The following is a 25,999-nucleotide window of genomic DNA, read 5'->3' on the forward strand; positions in this document are numbered from 1 at the left end:
CACTCCACTATTTTCCCTCACTCCTCTCATTTTGCACTCACACCTTTTCATTTTCACCTCACACCTCTCATTTTCACCTCAGTATATACATGTTTGTCATCTCCCTTATATATAGTATACACCTGTATGTCATCTCCTGTATATAGTATATACCTGTATGTCATCTCCCCTGTATATAGTATATACCTGCTGTGTGTCATCTCCCCTGTATATAGTATATACCTGTATGTCATCTCCTCCTATATATAGTATATACCTGTATGTCATCTCCTTCTATATATAGTATATACCTGTATGTCATCTCCTCCTGTATATAGTATATACCTGTGTGTCATCTCCCCTGTATATAGTGTATATCTGTGTGTCATCTCCTCCTGTATATAGTATATACCTGTATGTCATCTCCTCCTCTATATAGTATATACCTGTGTGTCATCTCCCCTATATATAGTATATACCTGTGTGTTATCTCTCCTGTATATAGTATATATCTGTGTGTCATCTCCTCCTGTATTAGACCTCGTTCACACGTTGTTTGCTCAGTATTTTTACCTCAGTATTTGTAAGCTAAATTGGCAGCCTGATAAATCCCCAGCCAACAGGAAGCCCTCCCCCTGGCAGTATATATTAGCTCACACATACACATAATAGACAGGTCATGTGACTGACAGCTGCCGTATTTCCTATATGGTGCATTTGTTGCTCTTGTAGTTTGTCTGCTTATTAATCAGATTTTTATTTTTGAAGGATAATACCAGACTTGTGTGTGTTTTAGGGCGAGTTTCGTTTGTCAAGTTGTGTGTGTTGAGTTGCGTGTGGCGACATGCATGTAGCGACTTTTGTGAGATGAGTTTTGTGTGGCAACATGCGTGTAGCAACTTTTTATGTGTTGAGTTGCATGTGACAGGTTAGTGCAGCAAGTTGTGTGCAGCAAGTTTTGCACATGGCGAGTTTTTGCGTGTGGCGAGTTTTATGTGTGGTGCCTTTTGAGTATGTGGAAGTTTTGTGTGAGGCAACTTTTGCATGTGTTGCAACTTTTGTGCATGTGGCAATTTTTGCGTGTGTGCAAGTTTTGCGTGTGGTGAGTTTTCCATGAGCCTAGTTTTTGCATGTGGTGAGTTTTGCGCATGGCGAGTTTTGAGCGGCGACTTTTGTGTTTCGACTTTTATGTGGTGAGGTTGGTGTATGTGTGGTGAAATGTGTGCTGAGGGTGGTAATATGTGTTCAAGCACATGGTAGTGTGTGGCGCATTTTGTGTGTGTTCATATCCCCATGTGTGGTGAGTATCCCATGTCGGGGCCCCACCTTAGCAACTGTACGGTATATACTCTTTGGCGCCATCGCTCTCATTCTTTAAGTCCCCCTTGTTCACATCTGGCAGCTGTCAATTTGCCTCCAACACTTTTCCTTTCACTTTTCCCCATTATGTAGATAGGGGCAAAATTGTTTGGTGAATTGGAAATCGCGGGGTTAAAATTTCACCTCACAACATAGCCTATGACGCTCTCGGGGTCCAGACGTGTGACTGTGCAAAATTTTGTGGCTGTAGCTGTGACGGTGCAGATGCCAATCCCGGACATACACACACACACACACACACACACACTCAGCTTTATATATTAGATAGGGGAGCCACCCATAAGCTGGATCAGAGCTCCCCCTTCTGGCCTGGAGTGTGAACATGTTGTATGCTTGTGTTTACCTCATAAGGATCTTCCGTCACTTCCAAGCGTGACATCACTCTCCCCGTGAGGAAAGCAATGCCACTTTGACAACCAGGACCCTGGGGTGTCACAATTACATAAGGAGTGCCTCTTGTTTTTTTATCTCTCTAGACAATGATTTGATTGTTAGGTGTTCATTAAATCATTGTTTTCATACAGTCTGGCTGGTCTCCTCTCTCACAGCGCCCTGATGGTATCCACCCTTTACTTGCCTCACTGCTCTCCATGCTTCGGATCCTGCATTAGGCGTTTGGGGTAGGTGGAAGGTGCAGCAGTGATCCGAGACTGCTGTTTTCTTTCTGTAATCAATGCTCTGCCTGATCAGCACAACAATCATAGGTGAGTGCGTTAATTCCTCCTCCTTATTTCTGATATCGCTGACCTTCACATGGAGTGCTCTCTCTTTCTATTTTCTGCATGGATGAAGCTTATGACATGTACTGAAATGAAGGGCGGCTATATTATTATATTGGTCACTGATTTTTGTTTTTATTTTTTAAATGTCAGAAATGTATTTTTTGTGTATTTTCAGTTGATTGGTTGTTATACTGACTGTAACATATAAAAATAAACAAGTAAGGTTGGAAAGTTTGCATTTTCATTTAGTGCCATAATAATTCTGCACAATTATATTTTCTCCAGAATTCTGTAGCCTTGGGGGCTCTGCTGGATCAGCGCTGTGCCATCTCCCCTATTTTTTGTCAGCTGCTGGTGAGCATTATTTTATATGTATTTATTTGCAGATCACATGGTCATACTATGCACTTTTTGCTCTCCAGCCCTATGTATTCCTGTCAAGTGTGGGGTGTGTGGCACTAGCGATCTTTTCTTTTTCATCTTTTTGCAACTTTATAATTATGTTTTTTTGTACTTAATTTTACTATATACTGTATATTTACAATAAAATACCTTTTTAAACCAATTTACTCCCTTTTTCTCCGAATTTTTCTATTATTGTATGGAGTTGGTTTTTCCTTCTTCTGTCCTCTTTTTGAGGTTCAGCTTTGCACAAATCTTGTGCAAGATAGTGTTATCATGCTGCCTAATACCTACCTGAGAGTTTGGATCCCTACATATTGCATAATATAACTTTTCTATACCAGGTAAGATGCCTCACCGTTCCAATACACCTTTCCGAGTCTGTTACTTCCACCCAGATAGAGTCCGAAACAATCTCATCTCCAACCATGTAATAGGCAATTATGCGGAAGGATGGAGTCAATTCTTCTGTGATGGGGAAAGACATGTGAACCAAAGCCTGATCCTGATTCCGAGGTTGCCTGCCTAGTTTCAGGATTCTGCCCTTGTTCATGATCTTAAAAAAAAAAAGAGAAAACAGTAACTTGGATCCATTTGGTCACATAATTCATCTTACATTTTGGTCAGAATGGTTATGAAGAATTCATAATCACGATGATACAAGTTCTGGCTTCAAAATGCTAAGGATAGAATTCTAAATTGTTGCAGATGCCATGATCTTTTTCCTTGGGGAAAACAAATAAATAATTTCCCACAAAGACAGAAGGCTATTGCGCCTCAAGGTAATCTTGAGATTTTACCCTGAATCTAAATAGTGATACAAAAAAAGTAGAAACCATTTACCAGGTAGGTGAAGTGCTGTATCTGTTTCTGAATGGCTGGGTTAGAGTTACGAATAAAGAAATTTACAGAGACAATATCTCCAGGCTTCACTTCTCCTCCACTGATGCCAATGTACAAATAATTTCCAGCTGACTGATAAGCGTTGACTGTTATTGATGCTGTTGCTTGCCGGGCATCAGAGAGCGCAGGATTTGCTGTTTTCACCTATAATCAGAAATATTTGTAAGAATGCAGAGCAAATTAAGTCACCAGGAGAAAATAGAATTTAAAGCAATAAAAGAAATACAGTAAATGTGAACTTTTTTTAGAAGACAAAACTATCAAAAGTTGGTTTTGAAAAATCCACAAAATGCAGGGATTGGTTCAATAATGACTTTTGTCAGCCCATTTTCAACCAAATACACAATTGCACGCTTTACAGCATTGAGTTTCTAGATACTGGAGAGTAAAATACCACTTGAAACTGAGGACATTCATATAAAATGTTCACAAAAAAGTAACATAACCATTCCAATTATATTAACATAAAAGTTGTCAACATAACTCAAAGCTAAGGAATTTAAATTTTCAACCTTTTCTCGCCATGACCAATTTTTGCTTTAGTGCTTCTTCTTTTTTCCTTCTGCTTCTTTTCGCTTTGTGGCCATCATGTACAGACCCCTGGACAATGTCACCACTGTTATCAACCACGTCTCTACCTAGCTTCTTTACTTTATCTCATCTGACATTCCCACCATCACCATGCGTGACTTCAACATCTAAAAAACACCCCTTGAACAACAGATGGGGTCTCGAAATCAGAAAAAAAAACAAAAGAGGGGATCAAGACACCTTAAAAGTAACTTTTATTAATATATTAAAAGCATACTCAATATTAAAAAGGTGCTAGAGTCAACCAGGAACCACCCAATACACAATATGCATAGCAAAAAGGTATAATAACCAGAAAAAGTAATGGGGAGGGGAGGGCTAATCTCTCCCTGAAAGGCCCTGGGAGAAGTCCTGCCTGCCAGTGGAGGTTGGCACCCTAGTTGTAGACATAATGGCACCCCCACTCAAGGTCGGTAACCCTGTGAACCCTAGATCATGGACATGTTGACGCACCTCAAACAACACCTTAAACCTAAAATTGTAGATAAATATCTACTTGACAGAAAACATACATAGGAGTTAACAATGATATTAGATCCCCATTATACACCCAGCAACCGTTTGATAATTCACTCCAATGCTCATCTACTAATTAGAAAGATATAATAGAAAGAAGAAAATATTTTGTACAATATTAGAGAGAGCTAATAGGGTCAGGGTATTTAACAGCCATAAATACAGTAGGTCTTAATCCAAATATTATCACATGATTTAGGCACCAAAAGGCCAATACCCATTCCCTCCAGGTTCCATCAAAAAAGTCTAGCAGAAACTATTGGCAAGCATAAATTCATAGTAATGCCATGTTAGCAAAACCCCAAAGAATCAGGGTACTTATAGCCATGAGTAAGTCTTATTCCGATGCGTTTCCCCCTTCTTAACGATCAAGGGTTCATCAGGGGATCCAAGTGAGGGCTTCCATATCCCCCAACGGCCGCACACAGCATTTGACTTTTGGCAATTGGGAGATATGGAAGCCTTCACTTCTGTTTGGTTGTATAGCCAAACATATCCAGGATTTCTTTGGCAGTGGCATAGATCAATTCCTTCGATTGAGTTACGGTAGTGGCATGCATTGATACAAGGGCTCCATTGGCATCTTCTAACATACTGCTTGATGGTACTTCTCTGTTGAGTCTTGGCAGTCGGTCCCTGTGGTTGATGGTATCTAGTTTATCTATAAATTCAGGTCAGCTGCAGTACTCGCTAGTTGCAGGGTCGGTAGAAGATTTTCAGGAGGTTGCACATGTTTTTGTTATCTTTGTTCTTCCAAGTCTTTCTGTGTGGAAGTGAGGTGCATTTGATCCATCTGAAGATGTGATAATAGCTTCCTTTTTATGACATTGCAACATTGGTTGACTAGTTGTGTCCCAGTCATTGGACATGCAGGTCTTATATCCATCCATAGTTTCCTCATAAACTTCATATATCCTCTATCGTTTGGTCTGCTGTTGTAGTAGCATTTCATCAGATCCAGGTTCCCTTGCCTTGTCTATGTATGTTTTATTCCAGTATCCCAGACATAAATATATATACAGTGAAGGAAATAAGTATTTGATCCCTTGCTGATTTTGTAAGTTTATCCACAGGCAAAGACATAAACAGTCTATAATTTTAAGGGTAGGTTAATTTTAACATTGAGAGATAGAATATCAAAAATAAAATCCAGAAAATCACATTGTATATATTACATAAATTTATTTGCATTTTGCAGTGAGAAATAAGTAATTGATCCCCTACCAACCATTAAGAGTTCTGGCTCCTACAGACCAGTTAGATGCTCCTAATTAACTCGTTACCTGGATTAAAGACAGCTGTCTTACATAGTCACCTTTATAAAAGACTCCTCTCCACAGATTCAATTAACCAGTTAGACTCTAGCCTCTACAACATGGGCAAGACCAAAGAGCTTTATAAGGATGTCAGGGACAAGATCATAGACCTGCACAAAGCTGGAATGGGCTACAAAACCATAAGTAAGATGTTGGGTGAGAAGGAGATAACTGTTGGTGCAATAGTAAGAAAATGGAAGAAATACAAAATGACTGTCAATCGACATTGATCTGAGGCACCATGCAAAATGTCACCTCGTGGGGTATCCTTGATCATGAGAAAGGTGAGAGATAAGCCTAAAACTACACAGGGGGAACTTGTTAGTGATCTCAAGGCAGCTGGTACCACAGTCACCAAGACAACCATTGCTTATGCATTACGCTGTAAAGATTTAAAATCCTGCAGTGCCCGCAAGGTCCCCCTGCTCAAGAAGGCACATGTGCAGGCTCGTCTGAAGTTTACGAATGATCACATGGATGATTCTGTGAGTGATTGGGAGAAGGCACTGTTGTCAGATGAGACAAAAATTTAGGTCTTTGGCATTAACTCAACTCACCGTGTTTGCAGGAAGAGAAATGCTGCCTGTGACCCAAAGAACACCATCCCCACTGTCAAGCATGGAGGTGGAAACATTATGTTTTGGAGCTGTTTCTCTGCACTTGACTACTTCACCACATCAATGGGAGAATGGATGGAGCCATGTACTGTAAAATCCTGAATGACAACAACCTTCCCTCCGCCAGGACATAAAATATGGGTCGTGGCTGGGTCTTCCGGCAAGACAATGACCAAAAACATACAGCCAAGGCAACAAAAGGAGTGGCTCAAAAAGAAGCACATTAAGGTCATGGAGCCACTTCCCAGACCTTAATCCCATAGAAATCTTATGGAGGGAGTTGAAGCTCCGAGTTGTCAAGAGACAGCATCAAAATCTTAATGATTTCCATATGATCTGCAAAGAGGAGTGGACCAAAATTCCTCCTGACATGTGTGCAAACCTGATCATCAACTACAAAAAATGTCTGACTGCTGTGCTTGCCAACAAGGGATTTACCTCCAAGTATTACCATATTTTTTGGACTATAAGACGCACCGGACCATAAGACGCAGCTAGGTTTTAGAGGAGGAAACTAGTAAAAAAATATAGGAAGCAAAAAATGTGGTCAATTCTGTACTTATCACCTATCATGGTAAATATGGTCCCCTCATCCCTATCCTGGTATGCATGACTTTCATCCCCATCCTGGTATGCATGTCCCCATCCTTATTCTGGTATGATTGGCCCCATCCCAGTCCTGGTATGATTGATTGGCCCCATCCTGTTCCTGGTATGATTGATTGGCCCCATCCCGTTCCTGGCATGATTGATTGGTTCCATCCCATTCCTGGTATGATTGATTGGCCTCACCAGTTCCGCTTATGATTAATTGGCCCCATCCAGTTCCTGGTATGATTGATTGGCCCTATCCCTTTCCTTGTATACATGGCCCCATTCATTTCCTGGTATGATTGACTGGCCCCATCCAGTTTCTGGTATGATTGATTGGTATGATTTATTGGCCCCATCCCCTTGCTGGTACGATTGATTGGCCCCATCCAGCTCTGGGTATCATTAATTGACCCCTTCCAGTTCCTGGTATGATTGATTGGCCCCATCCCATTCCTGGTATGGTTGACTGGCCCCATCCAGTTCTTGGTATGATTGATTGGTATTATTTATTGGCCCCATCCCCTTGCTGATATGATTGATTGACCCCATCCAGTTCCTGGTATGATTGATTGGCCTCACCAGTTCCGGGTATGATTAATTGGCCCCATCCAGTTTCTGGTATGATTGAGTGGCCCCATCCTGTTCCTGGTATACATGGCCCCATCCAGTTCTTGGTATGATTGACTGGTCCCATCCAGTTCCTAGTATGATTGATTGGAATGATTTATTGGCCCCATCCCCTTGCTGGTATGATTGATTGGCCCCATCCAGTTCCTGGTATGATTGATTGGCCCCATCCAGTTCCTGGTATGATTGATTGGCCCCATCCCCTTGCTGGTATGAATGGCCCCATCCCAGTCCTCGTATCCATGGCCCCATCAGAAAAGATTAAAAAAACAAACATTTACTCTTACGTTCCTCTGCTCCCTTGCAGTCACAGTGTCTTGCTCCGGAGCCAGCAGCTGCTTAATGCTTGTAAGCAGAGTACAGCTGCCGGAATACTCACTAGGTGTTCATCAGATATCGCGGTGAGTATCCATTCCTCTTCAGTAGCGAGCACTGTCTGCCACCTGCTTCCTGCTGCTGCTGGTGGTCACATGTACCGATACTTAAGAGAAATGAATATTCGTTAAGTATCGGGAGACGTGACCTGGCAGCAGGAAGCAGGAAGCAGGCGGCTGACAGTGTGCTCTACTGAAGAGGAATGGATACTCACCGCGATATCTGATGAACACCCGGTGAGTATTCTGGCAGCTGTGCTCTGCTTGTGAGCAGCGCATGATGCCCGCATTTTGGGAGGAAAAAAGTGAATCTTATACCGTATATACTCGAGTATAAGCCGAGATTTTCAGCCCACTTTTTTGGGCTGAAAGTCTCCCTCTCGGCTTATACTCGAGTCATATACCCGGGGGTCGGCAGGTGAGGGGGAGCGGGGGCTGTGTAGTTATACTTACCTGCTCCCGGCGTGGTCCCTGCAGTCCCTGGCTTCCCCGGCGCTGCAGATTCTTCCTGTACTGAGCGGTCACATGGTACCGCTCATTACAGAAATGAATAGGCGGCTCCACCTCCCATAGGGGTGGAGCCGCATATTCATTGCTGTAAATGATTGGTGCCATGTGACCGCTCAATTACAGGAAGAAGCTGCAGCGCCGGGGAAGCCAGGGACTGCAGTAACCGCGCTGGGAGCAGGTAAGTATACGGGGAGCGCAGCGCTGCGCGATATTTACCTGCTCCTCGCTCCGGTGCGGCTCCGTCTGCAGCGTCCTCTAGCAGTGACGCTCAGGTTAGAGGGCGCTGTGACGTAGTCAGTGCGCGCCCTCTGCTGAGCGTCAGTGCTGGAGACGGAGCCGCACGAGGAGCAGGTAAATATTGAAAGCGCCGGCGTCCTGAGCAAGAGAGGTGAGTATGTGATTTTTTTTTTTTATGGCAGCACCAGCAGCATTCTATATGGCACAGCATTATATAAGGAGCATCTATGGGGCCATAAAGAACGGTGCAGAGCATTATATATGGCACAGCATTATATAAGGAGCATCTATGGGGCCATAAAGAACAGTGCAGAGCATATATATATGGCACAGCATTATATAAGGAGCATCTATGGGGCCAAAAAGTACGGTGCAGAGCATTATATATGGCACAGCATTATATAAGGAGCATCTATGGGGCCAAAAAGTATGGTGCAGAGCATATATATATGGCACAGCATTATATAAGGAGCATCTATGGGGCCATAAAGAACGGTGCAGAGCATTATATATGGCACAGCATTATATAAGGAGCATCTATGGGGCCATAAAGAACAGTGCAGAGCATATATATATGGCACAGCATTATATAAGGAGCATCTATGGGGCCAAAAAGTACGGTGCAGAGCATTATATATGGCACAGCATTATATAAGGAGCATCTATGGGGCCAAAAAGTACGGTGCAGAGCATATATACAGTGGGGCAAAAAAGTATTTAGTCAGTCAGCAATAGTGCAAGTTCCACCACTTAAAAAGATGAGAGGTGTCTGTAATTTACATCATAGGTAGACCTCAACTATGGGAGACAAACTGAGGAAAAAAAATCCAGAAAATCACATTGTCTGTTTTTTTATCATTTTATTTGCATATTATGGTGGAAAATAAGTATTTGGTCAGAAACAAACAATCAAGATTTCTGGCTCTCACAGACCTGTAACTTCTTCTTTAAGAGTCTCCTCTTTCCTCCACTCATTACCTGTAGTAATGGCACCTGTTTAAACTTGTTATCAGTATAAAAAGACACCTGTGCACACCCTCAAACAGTCTGACTCCAAACTCCACTATGGTGAAGACCAAAGAGCTGTCAAAGGACACCAGAAACAAAATTGTAGCCCTGCACCAGGCTGGGAAGACTGAATCTGCAATAGCCAACCAGCTTGGAGTGAAGAAATCAACAGTGGGAGCAATAATTAGAAAATGGAAGACATACAAGACCACTGATAATCTCCCTCGATCTGGGGCTCCACGCAAAATCCCACCCCGTGGGGTCAGAATGATCACAAGAACGGTGAGCAAAAATCCCAGAACCACGCGGGGGGACCTAGTGAATGAACTGCAGAGAGCTGGGACCAATGTAACAAGGCTTATCATAAGTAACACACTACGCCACCATGGACTCAGATCCTGCAGTGCCAGACGTGTCCCACTGCTTAAGCCAGTACATGTCCGGGCCCGTCTGAAGTTTGCTAGAGAGCATTTGGATGATCCAGAGGAGTTTTGGGAGAATGTCCTATGGTCTGATGAAACCAAACTGGAACTGTTTGGTAGAAACACAACTTGTCGTGTTTGGAGGAAAAAGAATACTGAGTTGCATCCATCAAACACCATACCTACTGTAAAGTATGGTGGAGGAAACATCATGCTTTGGGGCTGTTTCTCTGCAAAGGGGCCAGGACGACTGATCCGGGTACATGAAAGAATGAATGGGGCCATGTATCATGAGATTTTGAGTGCAAACCTCCTTCCATCAGCAAGGGCATTGAAGATGAAACGTGGCTGGGTCTTTCAACATGACAATGATCCAAAGCACACCGCCAGGGCAACGAAGGAGTGGCTTCGTAAGAAGCATTTCAAGGTCCTGGAGTGGCCTAGCCAGTCTCCAGATCTCAACCCTATAGAAAATATTTGGAGGGAGTTGAAAGTCCGTGTTGCCAAGCGAAAAGCCAAAAACATCACTGCTCTAGAGGAGATCTGCATGGAGGAATGGGCCAACATACCAACAACAGTGTGTGGCAACCTTGTGAAGACTTACAGAAAACGTTTGACCTCTGTCATTGCCAACAAAGGATATATTACAAAGTATTGAGATGAAATTTTGTTTCTGACCAAATACTTATTTTCCACCATAATATGCAAATAAAATAATAAAAAAACAGACAATGTGATTTTCTGGATTTTTTTTTTCTCAGTTTGTCTCCCATAGTTGAGGTCTACCTATAATGTAAATTACAGACGCCTCTCATCTTTTTAAGTGGTGGAACTTGCACTATTGCTGACTGACTAAATACTTTTTTGCCCCACTGTATATGGCACAGCATTATATAAGGAGCATCTATGGGGCCATAAAGAACAGTGCAGAGCATATATATATGGCACAGCACTATATGGAGCATCTATGGGGCCATAAAGAACAGTGCAGAGCATTATATATGGCACAGCTTTATATAAGGAGCATCCATGGGGCCAAAAAGTACGGTGCAGAGCATATATATATGGCACAGCATTATATATGGAGCATCTATGGGGCCATAAAGAACGGTGCAGAGCATTATATATGGCACAGCATTATATGGAGCATCTATGGGGCCATAATGAACGGTGCAGAGCATTATATATGGCACAGCATTATAAGGAGCATCTATGGGGCCATAAAGAACGGTGCAGAGCATTATATATGGCACAGCATTATATGGAGCATCTATGGGGCCATAATGAACGGTGCAGAGCATTATATATGGCACAGCATTATAAGGAGCATCTATGGGGCCATAAAGAACGGTGCAGAGCATTATATATGGCACAGCATTATATGGAGCATCTATGGGGCCATAATGAACGGTGCAGAGCATTATATATGGCACAGCATTATATGGAGCATCTATGGGGCCATAATGAACGGTGCAGAGCATTATATATGGCACAGCATTATAAGGAGCATCTATCGGGCCATAATGAACGGTGCAGAGCAATATATATATGGCACAGCTTTATGTGGAGCATCTATGGGGCCATAATGAACGGTATAGAACATTCTATATAGCACAGTTGTATATGGAGCATCTATGGGGCAATAATGAACGGTATGGAGCATCTATTTTTATTTTTGAAATTTACGAGTAGCTGCTGCATTTCCCACCCTAGGCTTATACGCGAGTCAATAAGTTTTCCCAGTTTTTTGTGGCAAAATTAGGGGGGTCGGCTTATACTCGAGTATATACGGTAGTTCAAAAAATACGGTAAGTCCTGTTTGCCAGAGGGATCAAATACTTATTTTTCACTGCAAAATGCAAATAAATTTATATAATTTATACAATGTGATTTTCTGGATTTTATTTTTGATATTCTATCTCCCAAAGTTAAAATTAAACTACCCTCAAAATTATAGACTGTTCATGTCTTTGTCAGTGGGCAAACTTACAAAATCAGCAAGGGATCAAATAATTATTTCCTTTACTGTATATATATATGGATAGTCACAAGCCATCAAACAAAGAAGAACTGCTTACATTTTTGCGCCAGAAGCCGTGTGAAAGACTGGTGGAAAGCATGGCATGTCTCATGAAAGCTGTGATTAAATATCATGGTTATTCCACAAAATATTGATTTCTGAACTGTTCCTGAGGTAAAACATTAGTATTGTTGTTTCTAAATGATCATGAACTTGTTTTATTTGCATTATTTGAGGTCTGAAAGCACTAGGGGGGATAGGGGGGGGGGTTAATTTTGACCAGTTTTCTTTGTCAGAAAAAAAATACAAAATTTATTGCTTGGAACTTTGGAGACATGTTGTCAGAAGTTTAGAGAATAAAAGAACAGTTTACTTTTTACCCAAAAATATACCTATAAAGAGAAAAATCAGACAAACTGAACATTTTGCAGTGGTCTCTCAATTTTTGACAGAGCTGTATATACAGTATACAGCCGCCATCTTCCGTTGCAGGTTCCGGTGGCAGAAGGACCTGCCATGACGTCACGGTCTTGTGACCGTCATCACAGGTCCTGTGCTAATACCTACCCTGGGACCGGAACCTGCCGTGGACTAAAAGGGCTCCCTCGGAAAGGTGAGTATATGTTTATTTTTTATTTTTCACCTGTGACAAACCTGGTTGAGCAATATACTACGTAGCTGGGCAATATACTACGAAACTGGCCAATATACTACATTGCTGGGCAATATACTACGTGGCTGGGCAATATACTACGTAACTGGGCAATATACTATGTGGCTGGGCAATATACTACGTGGCTGCGCAATATACTACGTCACTAGGCAATATACTATGTGGCTGGGTAATATACTACGTGACTGGACAATATACTACGTCACTAGGCAATATACTATGTGGCTGGGTAATATACTACGTGACTGGACAATATATTATGTCACTGGGCAATATACTACGTGGTTGGGCAATATACTACGTGGGCTGTGCAATATACTACGTGGTTGGGCAATATACTACGTGGGCTGTGCAATATACTATGTGACTGGGCAATATACTACGTGGTTGGGCAATATACTATGTGGCTGGGCAACATACTACGTGGCTGGGCAATATACTACGTGGCTGGGCAATATACTATGTGGCTGGGCAATATACTACATGGCTGGGCAATATACTACGTGGCTGGGCAATATACTACGTGGCTGGGTAATATACTACGTCACTAGGCAATATCCTACGTGACTGGGCAATATACTACGTGACTGGGCAATACACTATGTGGCCGGGCAATATACTACGTGGTTGGGCAATATACTATGTGGCTGGGCAACATACTACATGGCTGGGCAATATACTACGTGGCTGGGCAATATACTATGTGGCTGGGCAACATACTACGTGGTTGGGCAATATACTACGTGGGCTGTGCAATATACTATGTGACTGGGCAATATACTACGTGGTTGGGCAATATACTATGTGGCTGGGCAACATACTACGTGGCTGGGCAATATACTACGTGGCTGGGCAATATACTATGTGGCTGGGCAATATACTGCATGGTTGGGCAATATACTACGTGGCTGGGCAATATACTACGTGGCTGGGTAATATACTACGTCACTAGGCAATATCCTACATGACTGGGCAATATACTACGTGACTGGGCAATATACTACGTGGCCGGGCAATATACTACGTGGCTGGGCAATATACTACGTGGCTGGGCAATATACTACGTGACTGGGCAATATACTACGTGACTGGGCAATATACTACGTGACTGGGCAATATACTACGTGGCTGGGCAATATACTATGTGGCTGGGCAATATACTACGTGGCTGGGCAATATACTACGTGGACATGCATATTCTAGAATACCCGATGCGTTAGAATCGGGCCACCATATATATATATATATATATATATATATAATATATAATTGCCTAGAATACTACTTCCTGCAATTTGTGCCAACTTCCGTGGCTTTGTCCGGAGCTAATGTCCGGAGATAAGTGACGTCAACAGTGTCCAGTGTCTGATTGGTTGCCGCCTGCTGCGAGCGACCAATCAGAAACGTGCCGTACTGTGACACACTCCGCCCGCCATTTTGGTGTGATTTTTGAATTTTTACCTCACAGCAAGTTTCTACTGCGTGGAGGCGGGCCCAGTGACGTTGCTCTTCAAGCTCCTGCCGAATTTCGTCAAAAAAATGATAATACCATTTACCAAAACTATATATATTTAGTTGTGAAGTGGTTCAGTGACATTTTCACACCAATTTTGAACTTTTGTTTGGTGTTTTCTCCATATACTGCCTATTATTTTTGTTCTTTTTACTATTATTTATTAATTGTATTATTCTTACATTTGAATAAATAAAGTATATATGGATTCTAGACTCCCGATGGGCTGCCATCTAGTATATATATATATATATATATATATATATATATATATATATATATATATATATATATATATGCATAGAGCACCCTCTGTCTTCTTTTGGTGCTGCTTTTTGTTTTCTTTTCCTATACAGGTCCTTCTCAAAAAATTAGCATATAGTGTTAAATTTCATTATTTACCATAATGTAATGATTACAATTAAACTTTCATATATTATAGATTCATTATCCACCAACTGAAATTTGTCAGGTCTTTTATTGTTTTAATACTGATGATTTTGGCATACAACTCCTGATAACCCAAAAAACCTGTCTCAATAAATTAGCATATTTCACCCATCCAATCAAATAAAAGTGTTTTTTAATAACAAACAAAAAAACCAACAAATAATAATGTTCAGTTATGCACTCAATACTTGGTCGGGAATCCTTTGGCAGAAATGACTGCTTCAATGCGGCGTGGCATGGAGGCAATCAGCCTGTGACACTGCTGAGATGTTATGGAGGCCCAGGATGCTTCAATAGCGGCCTTAAGCTCATCCAGAGTGTTGGGTCTTGCGTCTCTCAACTTTCTCTTCACAATATCCCACAGATTCTCTATGGGGTTCAGGTCAGGAGAGTTGGCAGGCCAATTGAGCACAGTAATACCATGGTCAGTAAACCATTTACCAGTGGTTTTGGCACTGTGAGCAGGTGCCAGGTCGTGCTGAAAAATGAAATCTTCATCTCCATAAAGCATTTCAGCCGATGGAAGCATGAAGTGCTCCAAAATCTCCTGATAGCTAGCTGCATTGACCCTGCCCTTGATGAAACACAGTGGACCAACACCAGCAGCTGACATGGCACCCCACACCATCACTGACTGTGGGTACTTGACACTGGACTTCAGGCATTTTGGCATTTCCTTCTCCCCAGTCTTCCTCCAGACTCTGGCACCTTGATTTCCGAATGACATGCAAAATTTGCTTTCATCAGAAAAAAGTACTTGGGACCACTTAGCAACAGTCCAGTGCTGCTTCTCTGTAGCTCAAAAGTGGCTTTACCTGGGGAATGCGGCACCTGTAGCCCATTTCCTGCACACGCCTGTGCACGGTGGCTCTGGATGTTTCCACACCAGACTCAGTCCACTGCTTCCTCAGGTTCCCCAAGGTCTGGAATCGGTCCTTCTCCACAATCTTCCTCAGGGTCCGGTCTCCTCTTCTCGTTGTACAGCGTTTTCTGCCACATTGTTTCCTTCCAACAGACTTACCATTGAGGTGCCTTGATACAGCACTCTGGGAACAGCCTATTTGTTGAGAAATTTCTTTCTGGGTCTTACCCTCTTGCTTGAGGGTGTCAATGATGGCCTTCTTGACATCTGTCAGGTCGCTAGTCTTACCCATGATGGGGGTTTTGAGTAATGAACCAGGCAGGGAGTTTATAAAAGCCTCAGGTATCTTTTGCATGTGTTTAGAGTTAATTAGTTGATTCAGAAGATTAGGGTAATAGGTCGTTTAGAGAACCTTTTCTTGATATGCTAATTTATTGAGACAGGTTTTTTGGGTTATCAGGAGTTGTATGCCAAAATCATCAGTATTAAAACAATAAAAGACCTGACAAATTTCAGTTGGTGGATAATGAATCTATAATATATGAAAGTTTAATTGTAATCATTACATTATGGTAAATAATGAAATTTAACACTATATGCTAATTTTTTGAGAAGGACCTGTATATATATATATATATATATATATATATATATATATATATATATATATATATATATACGTATATATATATATATATATATATTTTTTTTTTTTTTTTTTTACAATATTACAGTATATTGAACCTGCAATCAAATGATCGCAGGTTCACGTCCCCCAAGTGGACTAAAATCTAAAAATATTATTAAAAAATATGAAAAGTATAATATTTCAAATAATCCTCCATTGCGCTCTATAAAGATACAATTAGAAGTTCCCTCTGTCACACTACAAGTCGGATTTATCAAAATATATAGAATCAGTTAACCTGTAGGCAAAATGTTGCACAGAGGAAGAAAAAAGAACCTGATTTGCAAATTTTCAGCAACTGCACCTCCCTAAGACAATGCTATAAAAACTGATCAAAAAGAATACTTGTTTTTTTACACCCCTATCCAAATAGAACATTATTTAACCCATATATATTGTGTTACCACAAACTGACTTTCCATAGGAGGAATAAGATAGCAGCCATGGAGGCTTCTGAATATGGAGCGGACTCAGCTCCTGAGCCAGCCCCATAAGATGGGACCCAGCATAGGACATACTATTATGTCCTATGTCACATAGGAATAAAATGGTTGCTTTCTTCAGACAATCCCTTTTTGTTAGAAGATTACACAACATTCTGATGATCACAAATTGCTTTGTTGAAAAGAAATCAGTGATCAGTCATAATCATTAGCGTAGTTGGCAGCATCTGATCAATTGACTTACAGCACCAACACCAGAAGTATGAAGAACTACATTCTGCCCATTGACATTTCTTTCTTGGATATTCACAGCTTGTTCTACTCTTTTGAGCTGCTTTTCTCTCTGGGGAATATATACAGATATATTTGCAGATACTCACAGTAATTGGAAGGGATTGTAGAGATGAAGCTGTGTTCAGTGTCAGCCGGACTGTTCCCTCTTCTCCAGTAATTCCCTGCACCATTGCTGGTTTTGCCACCACTGGGACCTTTTTTGCTGGAGAACCATCTGGATGGATTACAAAAACCTTTTGAAAAAAAGAAAGTCAAATAGAGACATAAGTATTGCCATTTAAGTTTGTATATTTACTGTATATGAAGCCACAGGTGAATGTGTTCAACACTTTCAATTCGCTACTCCGTCCCCTAGCACCTACTCCCTCCCCTCTCATTTCTGCTGAAGACTTTGCCTCTTTCTTTAAACAGAAGATCAATACGATCAGAGAAAGCTTTGGCCCACAGTGCCTAATGCCCCTCTTAGCTGCTCAACCCTGTTCCTCCAAAACCTGCTTCTCCACCATGACATAAGATCAGCTCTCCACCCTCCTGTCAAGGTCACACCTCACCACTTGCACGCTTGACCGGCTCCCATCCCACCTCATCCCTAACCTTGCCGCGGTCTTCAACCTAACACACCTCTTCAACCTCTCACTCACAACTGGTGTCTTCTCCTCATCCTTCAAACATGCCAAGATCACACTCATCCTCAAAAAGCCCTCCCTCGATCCATCCTCTGTGTCTAGCTATCGCCAGATATCTCTTCCCTCTTATGCCTCAAAACTACTGGAACAGCATGTCCATCTTGAACTGTCCTCCCACCTCTCCTCCTGCTCCCTCTTTGACCGGTTACCATCTGGCTTCGGACCCCATCACTCAACTGAAACTGCCCTAACTAAAGTCACCAATTACCTACTAACCGCCAAGAGCAAGCGACACTACTCTGTCCTCCTTCTCCTGGACCTGTCTTCTGCCTTTGACACTGTGGACCACTCCCTCCTGCTACAGATTCTCTCATCTTTTGGCATCACATTCTTGGCCCTATCCTGGATCTCGTCATATCAAACAGACTGAACATTCAGTGTCTCCCTCTCCCACACCACCTCCTCACCTCGCTCCTTGTCTGTGGGTGGTCCTCACGGCTCAGTTCTAGGACCCCTTCTCCATCTACACCTTCGGCCTGGGACAGCTCATAGAATCCCACGGTTTGCAGTATCATCTCTACACTGATGACACGCAGATCTACCTATCCAGACCTGACCTCATCTCCTTACTCACCAAAATCCCACACTGTCTGTCTGCTATCTCGGCTTTCTTTTCGGCTCGCTATCTAAAACTGAACATGGACAAAACAGAATTCATCATCTTTCCCCCATTTCACTCTACCCCTCTAGCAGACCTATCCATCAACGTCAATGGCTGCTCACTTTCCCCAGTCCTGCATGCTCGGTGCCTCGGGGTGATCCTCGACTCTGCCCTCTCTTTCAAGCCACATATCCAGTCCCTTACCTCCTCCTGCCATCTCAAACTCAAAAATATTTCCCAGGTCTGCGCATTCCTTGACCACGAAACCACAAAAACACTAGTGCACGCCCTTATCATCTCCAGCCTTGACTACTGCAATCTCCTACTCTCTGGCCTCCCCTCTAGCACTCTGGTACCACTCCAATCCATCCTACACTCTGCTGCCCGGCTAATCTACCTGTCTCCCCCGCTATTCCCCAGCCTCTCCCCTATGCAAAGCCCTTCACTGGCTTCCTATCGTCCAGAGACTCCAGTTCAAAACCCTTACTATGACATACAAAGCCATCCACAATATGTCTCCTCCACACATCTGTGATATGGTCTCCCGGTATTTTCCTGCACGCATCATCCGTTCCTCACAAGATCTCCTTCTCTACTCCCCTCTTATCTCTTCTTCCCACAACTGCATTCAAGACTTTTCCCATGCTTCCATCATACTCTGGAACTCTCTACGCCAACAGATCAGACTCTCGCCTACCATAGAAACCTTCAAAAAGAACCTGAAGACTCACCTCTTCCGACAAGCCTACAGTCTGCAGTGATCCTCAACCTACTGAACCGCCACATGACCAGCTCTACCATCTCCTAGTGTATCCTCACCCATCCCCTGCAGACTGTGAGCCCTCGCGGGCAGGGTCCTCCCTCCTTCTGTACATGTAAATTCCTTGTTTTACTCATGTTTATTGTACTTGTATATATTTGCCCCTTTTTCACATGTAAAGCACCATGGAATAAATGGCGCTATAAAAAATGTATAATAATGATAATAATTAGTGATGAGCGAGTATACTCGTTGCTCGGGTGACCTCCGAGTATTTGTTAGTGTTCGGAGATTTAGTTTTCATCGCTGAAGCTGAATGATTAACAGCTACTAGCCAGGCTGATTACATGTGGGGGTTGCCTGGTCGCTAGGGAATCCCCACATGTAATCAAGCTGGCTAGTAGCTGTAAATCATTCAGCTGCGGCGATGAAAAGCAACTCTCCGAACACGAACAAATACTCAGGTACCACCCAAGCATGCTCGGGAAAACCCGAGCAACGAGTATAATCGCTCATCACTAATAATAATGTGAAAATATAATCCTGCCTTGATGAACCATAGAAATGTTTGTTGAACTGGACTTATATTTACTAAATTACATTCAATCCTACGCAAGGCATTTATAACTTATTATACTATGCTAACTCTGGCAGTTCTTAACATTTTTTGTGGTCATGTCCTTTCCAAAATTGCATTGAGGGCACAGTATGGAAGGGAGGCAGTGTGAGAGGCTAAGTATAGAAAAGGGGAAGCGGAGGGGCTCAGTATGGAGAGTGGGGCAGCACAAGCTGTTCAATATGGAGAACGGTATGGAGAACGGTTAGCATGAGGAGGTCGGTATAATTCATAAGGGAGGACAGTGTGCCAATTATATTATATTAAGGGGATGCTGTGACCAGGGGTGTGACAATCACAGTTGCAGAGGGTGTGACACCAACTGGTCCCGTGCAGGAAGGAGTCTACTGACAATGAAGTTCTGCTATGTGTAGCACAGGTGATCGGATGTTTTCATCAGCTAGTCTCCTAAGAGGACTATTGAAGCAAGTAAAAAGTAGAAAAAGTTTTTTTGGTCACCACAACATTACAATAAAATGCAATAACAGGCAATAAAATGCACATCAAATCCACACCAAAATGGTATCAATAAAAACTTCATCTCGGAGAGCAAAAAATAAGCCGTCACCCAGCCCCAGATCCCGAAAAATGGAGACGCTACAGGTCTCGGAAATTGGCCCGCGCCATTTTTTTTCTTCCAAATTTTGGAATTTTTTTTACCATTTAAATACAAAAGAACCCATAAATGTTTGGCATCATTGAACTCGTAGTGACCTGGAGAATCATAATGGCAGGTCAATTTTAGCATTTAGTGAACATGGTAAATAAAAAAAACTATTGTGGAATAAACTAAAAACTAAATAAATAAACTATTTTGCAATTTCACTGCAATTGAGATTTTTTTTTACCTTTTTCCAGAACACTATTATATATGGTAAATCAATGGGGTCTTTCGAAAGTACAACTTGTCCCACACAAAAAAAGCCCTCACATGATCGTATTGACGGAAAAATAAAAAAGTTATGGCTCTGGGAAGAGGGGGGAGCAAAAAAACTAAAGTGAAAAAATAGAAAATCGCAAGGTTGTGAAGATTTTAATATTAACATATTAATTATATTTATTTATATTAATATTGTATTACTGTATTATTATTGTTGTATTACTTAATATTGAGCAGAATTATGTATGCTGACATCCCTCTATATGCTGTAAAAGCCCCACATAGCCTCCTATATACAGTATGTGCCCCCACATAGCCTCTAATATACAGTATGTGTCCCATATAGCCTCTAATATACAGTTTGTGCCCCCACATAGCCTCTAATATACAGTATGTGCCCCACATAGCCTCTAATATACAGTATATGCCTTCACATGGCCTTTATTATACAGTTTGTGCCCCAACATAGCCTCTAATATACAGTATGAGCCCCACATAGCCTCCTATATACAGTATGTGCCCCCACATAGCCTCTAATATACAGTATGTGCCCTCACATAGCCTTTATTATACAGTTTGTGCCCAACATAGCCTCTAATATACAGTATGTGCCCCCACATAGCCTCTAATATACAGTATGTGCCCCACATAGCCTCTAATATACAGTATGTGCCCCCACATAGCCTCTAATATGCAGTATGTGCTCCCACATAGCCTCTAATATACAGTATGTGCCCCCACATAGCCTCTAATATACAGTATGTGCTCCCACATAGCCTCTAATATACAGTATGTGCCCTCACATAGCCTCTAATATGCAGTATGTGCTCCCACATAGCCTCCTATATACAGTATGTGACCCCACATAGCCTCTAATATACAGTATGTGCCCCCACATAGCCTCTAATATACAGTATGTGCCCCATATAGCCTTTGGTGGTGTGAACAGTAGAGTTGAGCGACCTTGACCTTTTTAGAGTCGAGCCGGGTTTCGCGAAACCCGACTATCTCAAAAGTCGGGTCGAGTGAAATCGGCCGATTATGACGTAAAGTCGGGATCGACCGAAACACGAAACCCAATGCAAGTCAATGGGGCAGCATAGTCGGCAGTGAGTGGGGGCCAGGAAAACACCTAGAGTGCCCATTTTAATGTCAAAACCATCCATTCTTCTTAATGAAGCTTGTCAAGCGTAATTTACCTTATAATAATTGGAAGGCATTTGAAATTGGGGGTCATTTGGCTAAAGTTGTGGTGGGTAGGGCTGGTTCAAGTAATTAGTGGGCCCAGGAAATCTGGACCACGTCACGGCAGTGGAGCAGGGAGAGGTAAGTATTTCAACTTTGCAAGTGCTGTGAACCTGAACAAGCAGGGGGGGCCCACTCGTTGGCATTGGCACTGGCACAGGGCCCCTCAAAGTACAGCGGTGTGTTTGCACGGCGGGGGCGCCTCCCACCGGCAGCAACACTTTTGCGTACCATGAGAGGCCCTGTGCCAGTGACGTCGCCAACTAGTATTCTTCCCCCCACCTGATGAAGGAACCTGCACTTTCATCTGCACCTTCCTGTTTGTCCCCGTGTAAGGTGGTATGGTATGCGGGAAGGGGGACCTGACTTTCAGCAGGGTCACAATCTTGCAGTGTAGCGTGCACGGGAAATGTTGCGTTATGGGTCAATGTACCAGCAGACTCATCTATCACTGGCTGGGCAATGGGCAGGATGAGGAGGAAACACAGATATAGGCCCAAAGAATAAAGTGGGCTAAATGCAGTTCAAAATTGGTAACACAGGACTAATCAGGGGGCATTGCAGTGGAGGACAACTGGAATGAGAGGCTGACACAGAGAGTAGGCCCAAATCAGTAAGTAGTCGAAATGCAGTTCAAAATTGGCAACAGTAGTAAACAGGCGGCACAGCTTTGTTCAGTGGAGGAGAACAGCAAGGAGTGGCAGACACCGATAGTAAGCCCCAACCCAACTAGTAGGCCAAAACAGTCTAACATTAACAACTACTTAACGAGCGCCTGAAAACGGAATTTCAGGACAGGAAACCAGGAGAACAGCAAGGAGCGGCAGACACCGATAGTAGGCCCCAAACCAACTAGTACGCCAAATGCAGTTGTTCCGTTTAACCACAATTTAATGAGAGCCTGAAGATAGAAGTTCAGGAAAGGCAACCTGGAGAACACCTTGGAGTGGAACACACCATCTCTCTACACCCCATACCCAATTTGTAGGTCTAATGCAGCGTAGTTTCCAACAACTACTAAACGAGAGCATGATGATCGAAGCATTGGCAAGGAAACCTGGGGAACACCTTGGAGTGGAACACACCATCTCTCTACAGTGGAACACACCATCTCTCTACACCCCATACCCAATTTGTAGGCCTAATGCAGCATAGTTTCCAACAACTACTAAACGAGAGCCGGAAGATCGAAGCAATGGAGAGGAAACCTGGGGAACACCTTGGAGTGTAACACACCATCTCTCTACACCCCATACCCAATTTGTAGGCCTAATGCAGCGTAGTTTCCAACAACTACTAAACGAGAGCCGGAAGATCGAAGCAATGGAGAGGAAACCTGGGGAACACCTTGGAGTGTAACACACCATCTCTCTACACCCCATACCCAATTTGTAGGCCTAATGCAGCGTAGTTTCCAACAACTACTAAACGAGAGCCGGAAGATCGAAGCAATGGAGAGGAAACCTGGGGAACACCTTGGAGTGTAACACACCATCTCTCTACACCCCATACCCAATTTGTAGGCCTAATGCAGCGTAGTTTCCAACAACTACTAAACGAGAGCCGGAAGATCGAAGCTCAGGAAAGGCAACCTGGGGAACACCTTGGAGTGTAACAAACCCTCTCTCTACACCACGGAAGGGCTGATTCTTAGGAAGGAAGGCTGTCGGAAAGAAGCAGGGCGCGTCCGAGGGTGATTATATTCTTATTAGGTATATACTCACCCTCGGACGCGCCCTGCTTCTTTATTTGTAATGAATGTTTATTTGCAATGTGGTTTTGACTTACTCTATTTTTTTGGTAAATAATGATTTTATTATTTTCATTGTTTTGCATCTTCTTGGCAATAATATAAAGAAGACGCGACAGGACAACACTCGGTGGATGCCATATCTGTGTTTAAAATTGAAAAAAACTTTCAGTTAACTACTTGCAGGAGAAAGTTATTGTAGCTGGTGGCCATTTTTAGTACTGTACCAGATTTTTGTTGTATGTGTTTGTTTTTAATGTTAAAATGTCTGCATTTGATATCTCTCCAGTATTTTCTTTTTTATAAGCAAAATACTTATTTTTATATTTTCTGATGTTGGTTCCAGGGGTACACGGGCAGCAGTGGTGTGGTCAGTGGAGGCCTAGTGGAAGGAGTGACCGCAGTCAGGCATCGAAGGCCTAAAATAATAACACATGGCTGTAGGCAATTTTAAATTGGTTCCAGGGGTACACGGGCAGCAGTGGTGTGGTCAGTGGAGGCCTAGTGGAAGGAGTGACCGCAGACAGGCATCGAAGGCCTAAAATAATAACACATTGCTGTAGGCAATTTTAAATTGGTTCCAGGGGTACACGGGCAGCAGTGGTGTGGTCAGTGGAGGCCTAGTGGAAGGAGTCACCGCAGACAGGCATCGAAGGCCTAAAATAATAACACATGGCTGTAGGCAATTTTAAATTGGTTACAGGGGTACACGGGCAGCAGTGGTGTGGTCAGTGGAGGCCTAGTGGAAGGAGTGACCGCAGACAGGCATCGAAGGCCTAAAATAATAACACATGGCTGTAGGCAATTTTAAATTGGTTCCAGGGGTACACGGGCAGCAGTGGTGTGGTCAGTGGAGGCCTAGTGGAAGGAGTGACCGCAGACAGGCATCGAAGGCCTAAAATAATAACACATGGCTGTAGGCAATTTTAAATTGGTTCCAGGGGTACACGGGCAGCAGTGGTGTGGTCAGTGGAGGCCTAGTGGAAGGAGTGACCGCAGACAGGCATCGAAGGCCTAAAATAATAACACATGGCTGTAGGCAATTTTAAATTGGTTCCAGGGGTACACGGGCAGCAGTGGTGTGGTCAGTGGAGGCCTAGTGGAAGGAGTGACCGCAGACAGGCATCGAAGGCCTAAAATAATAACACATGGCTGTAGGCAATTTTAAATTGGTTCCAGGGGTACACGGGCAGCAGTGGTGTGGTCAGTAGAGGCCTAGTGGAAGGAGTCACCGCAGACAGGCATCGAAGGCCTAAAATAATAACACATGGCTGTAGGCAATTTTAAATTGGTTACAGGGGTACACGGGCAGCAGTGGTGTGGTCAGTGGAGGCCTAGTGGAAGGAGTGACCGCAGACAGGCATCGAAGGCCTAAAATAATAACACATGGCTGTAGGCAATTTTAAATTGGTTCCAGGGGTACACGGGCAGCAGTGGTGTGGTCAGTGGAGGCCTAGTGGAAGGAGTGACCGCAGACAGGCATCGAAGGCCTAAAATAATAACACATGGCTGTAGGCAATTTTAAATTGGTTCCAGGGGTACACGGGCAGCAGTGGTGTGGTCAGTGGAGGCCTAGTGGAAGGAGTCACCGCAGACAGGCATCGAAGGCCTAAAATAATATCACATGGCTGTAGGCAATTTTAAATTGGTTCCAGGGGTACACGGGCAGCAGTGGTGTGGTCAGTGGAGGCCTAGTGGAAGGAGTGACTGCAGACAGGCATCGAAGGCCTAAAATAATAACACATGGCTGTAGGCAATTTTAAATTGGTTACAGGGGTACACGGGCAGCAGTGGTGTGGTCAGTGGAGGCCTAGTGGAAGGAGTGACCGCAGACAGGCATCGAAGGCCTAAAATAATAACACATGGCTGTAGGCAATTTTAACCCCTTCATGACCCAGCCTATTTTGACCTTAAAGACCTTGCCGTTTTTTGCAATTCTGACCAGTGTCCCTTTATGAGGTAATAACTCAGGAATGCTTCAACGGATCCTAGCGGTTCTGAGATTGTTTTTTCGTGACATATTGGGCTTCATGTTAGTGGTAAATTTAGGTCAATAAATTCTGCGTTTATTTGTGATAAAAACGGAAATTTGGCGAAAATTTTGAAAATTTCGCAATTTTCACATTTTGAATTTTTATTCTGTTAAACCAGAGAGATATGTGACACAAAATAGATAATAAATAACATTTCCCACATGTTTACTTTACATCAGCACAATTTTGCAAACAAAATTTTTTTTTGTTAGGAAGTTATAAGGGTTAAAATTTGACCAGCGATTTGTCATTTTTACAACGAAATTTACAAAACCATTTTTTTTAGG

At 42.8% G+C, this 25,999-nt stretch overlaps 1 protein-coding gene across 1 annotated transcript in view; it reads right to left on the bottom strand.

Annotated features, from left to right (window-relative positions):
- LOC138674679 (A.superbus venom factor 1-like) overlaps nt 1–25,999 on the bottom strand; it is a 372,946-nt gene that overhangs the window by 222,942 nt on the left and 124,005 nt on the right. Inside the window, exons 11-13 of the mRNA XM_069762494.1 lie at nt 17,228–17,374; nt 3,327–3,530; nt 2,842–3,039 (exon numbers count right to left, since the gene is read on the bottom strand). Coding sequence (XP_069618595.1) covers nt 2,842–3,039; nt 3,327–3,530; nt 17,228–17,374 — 549 coding nt within the window. The remainder of the gene's footprint in view (nt 1–2,841; nt 3,040–3,326; nt 3,531–17,227; nt 17,375–25,999) is intronic.

The sequence above is a fragment of the Ranitomeya imitator genome, chromosome 4 (assembly GCF_032444005.1).
Source record: "Ranitomeya imitator isolate aRanImi1 chromosome 4, aRanImi1.pri, whole genome shotgun sequence".
Taxonomy (NCBI): Eukaryota; Metazoa; Chordata; class Amphibia; order Anura; family Dendrobatidae; genus Ranitomeya; species Ranitomeya imitator.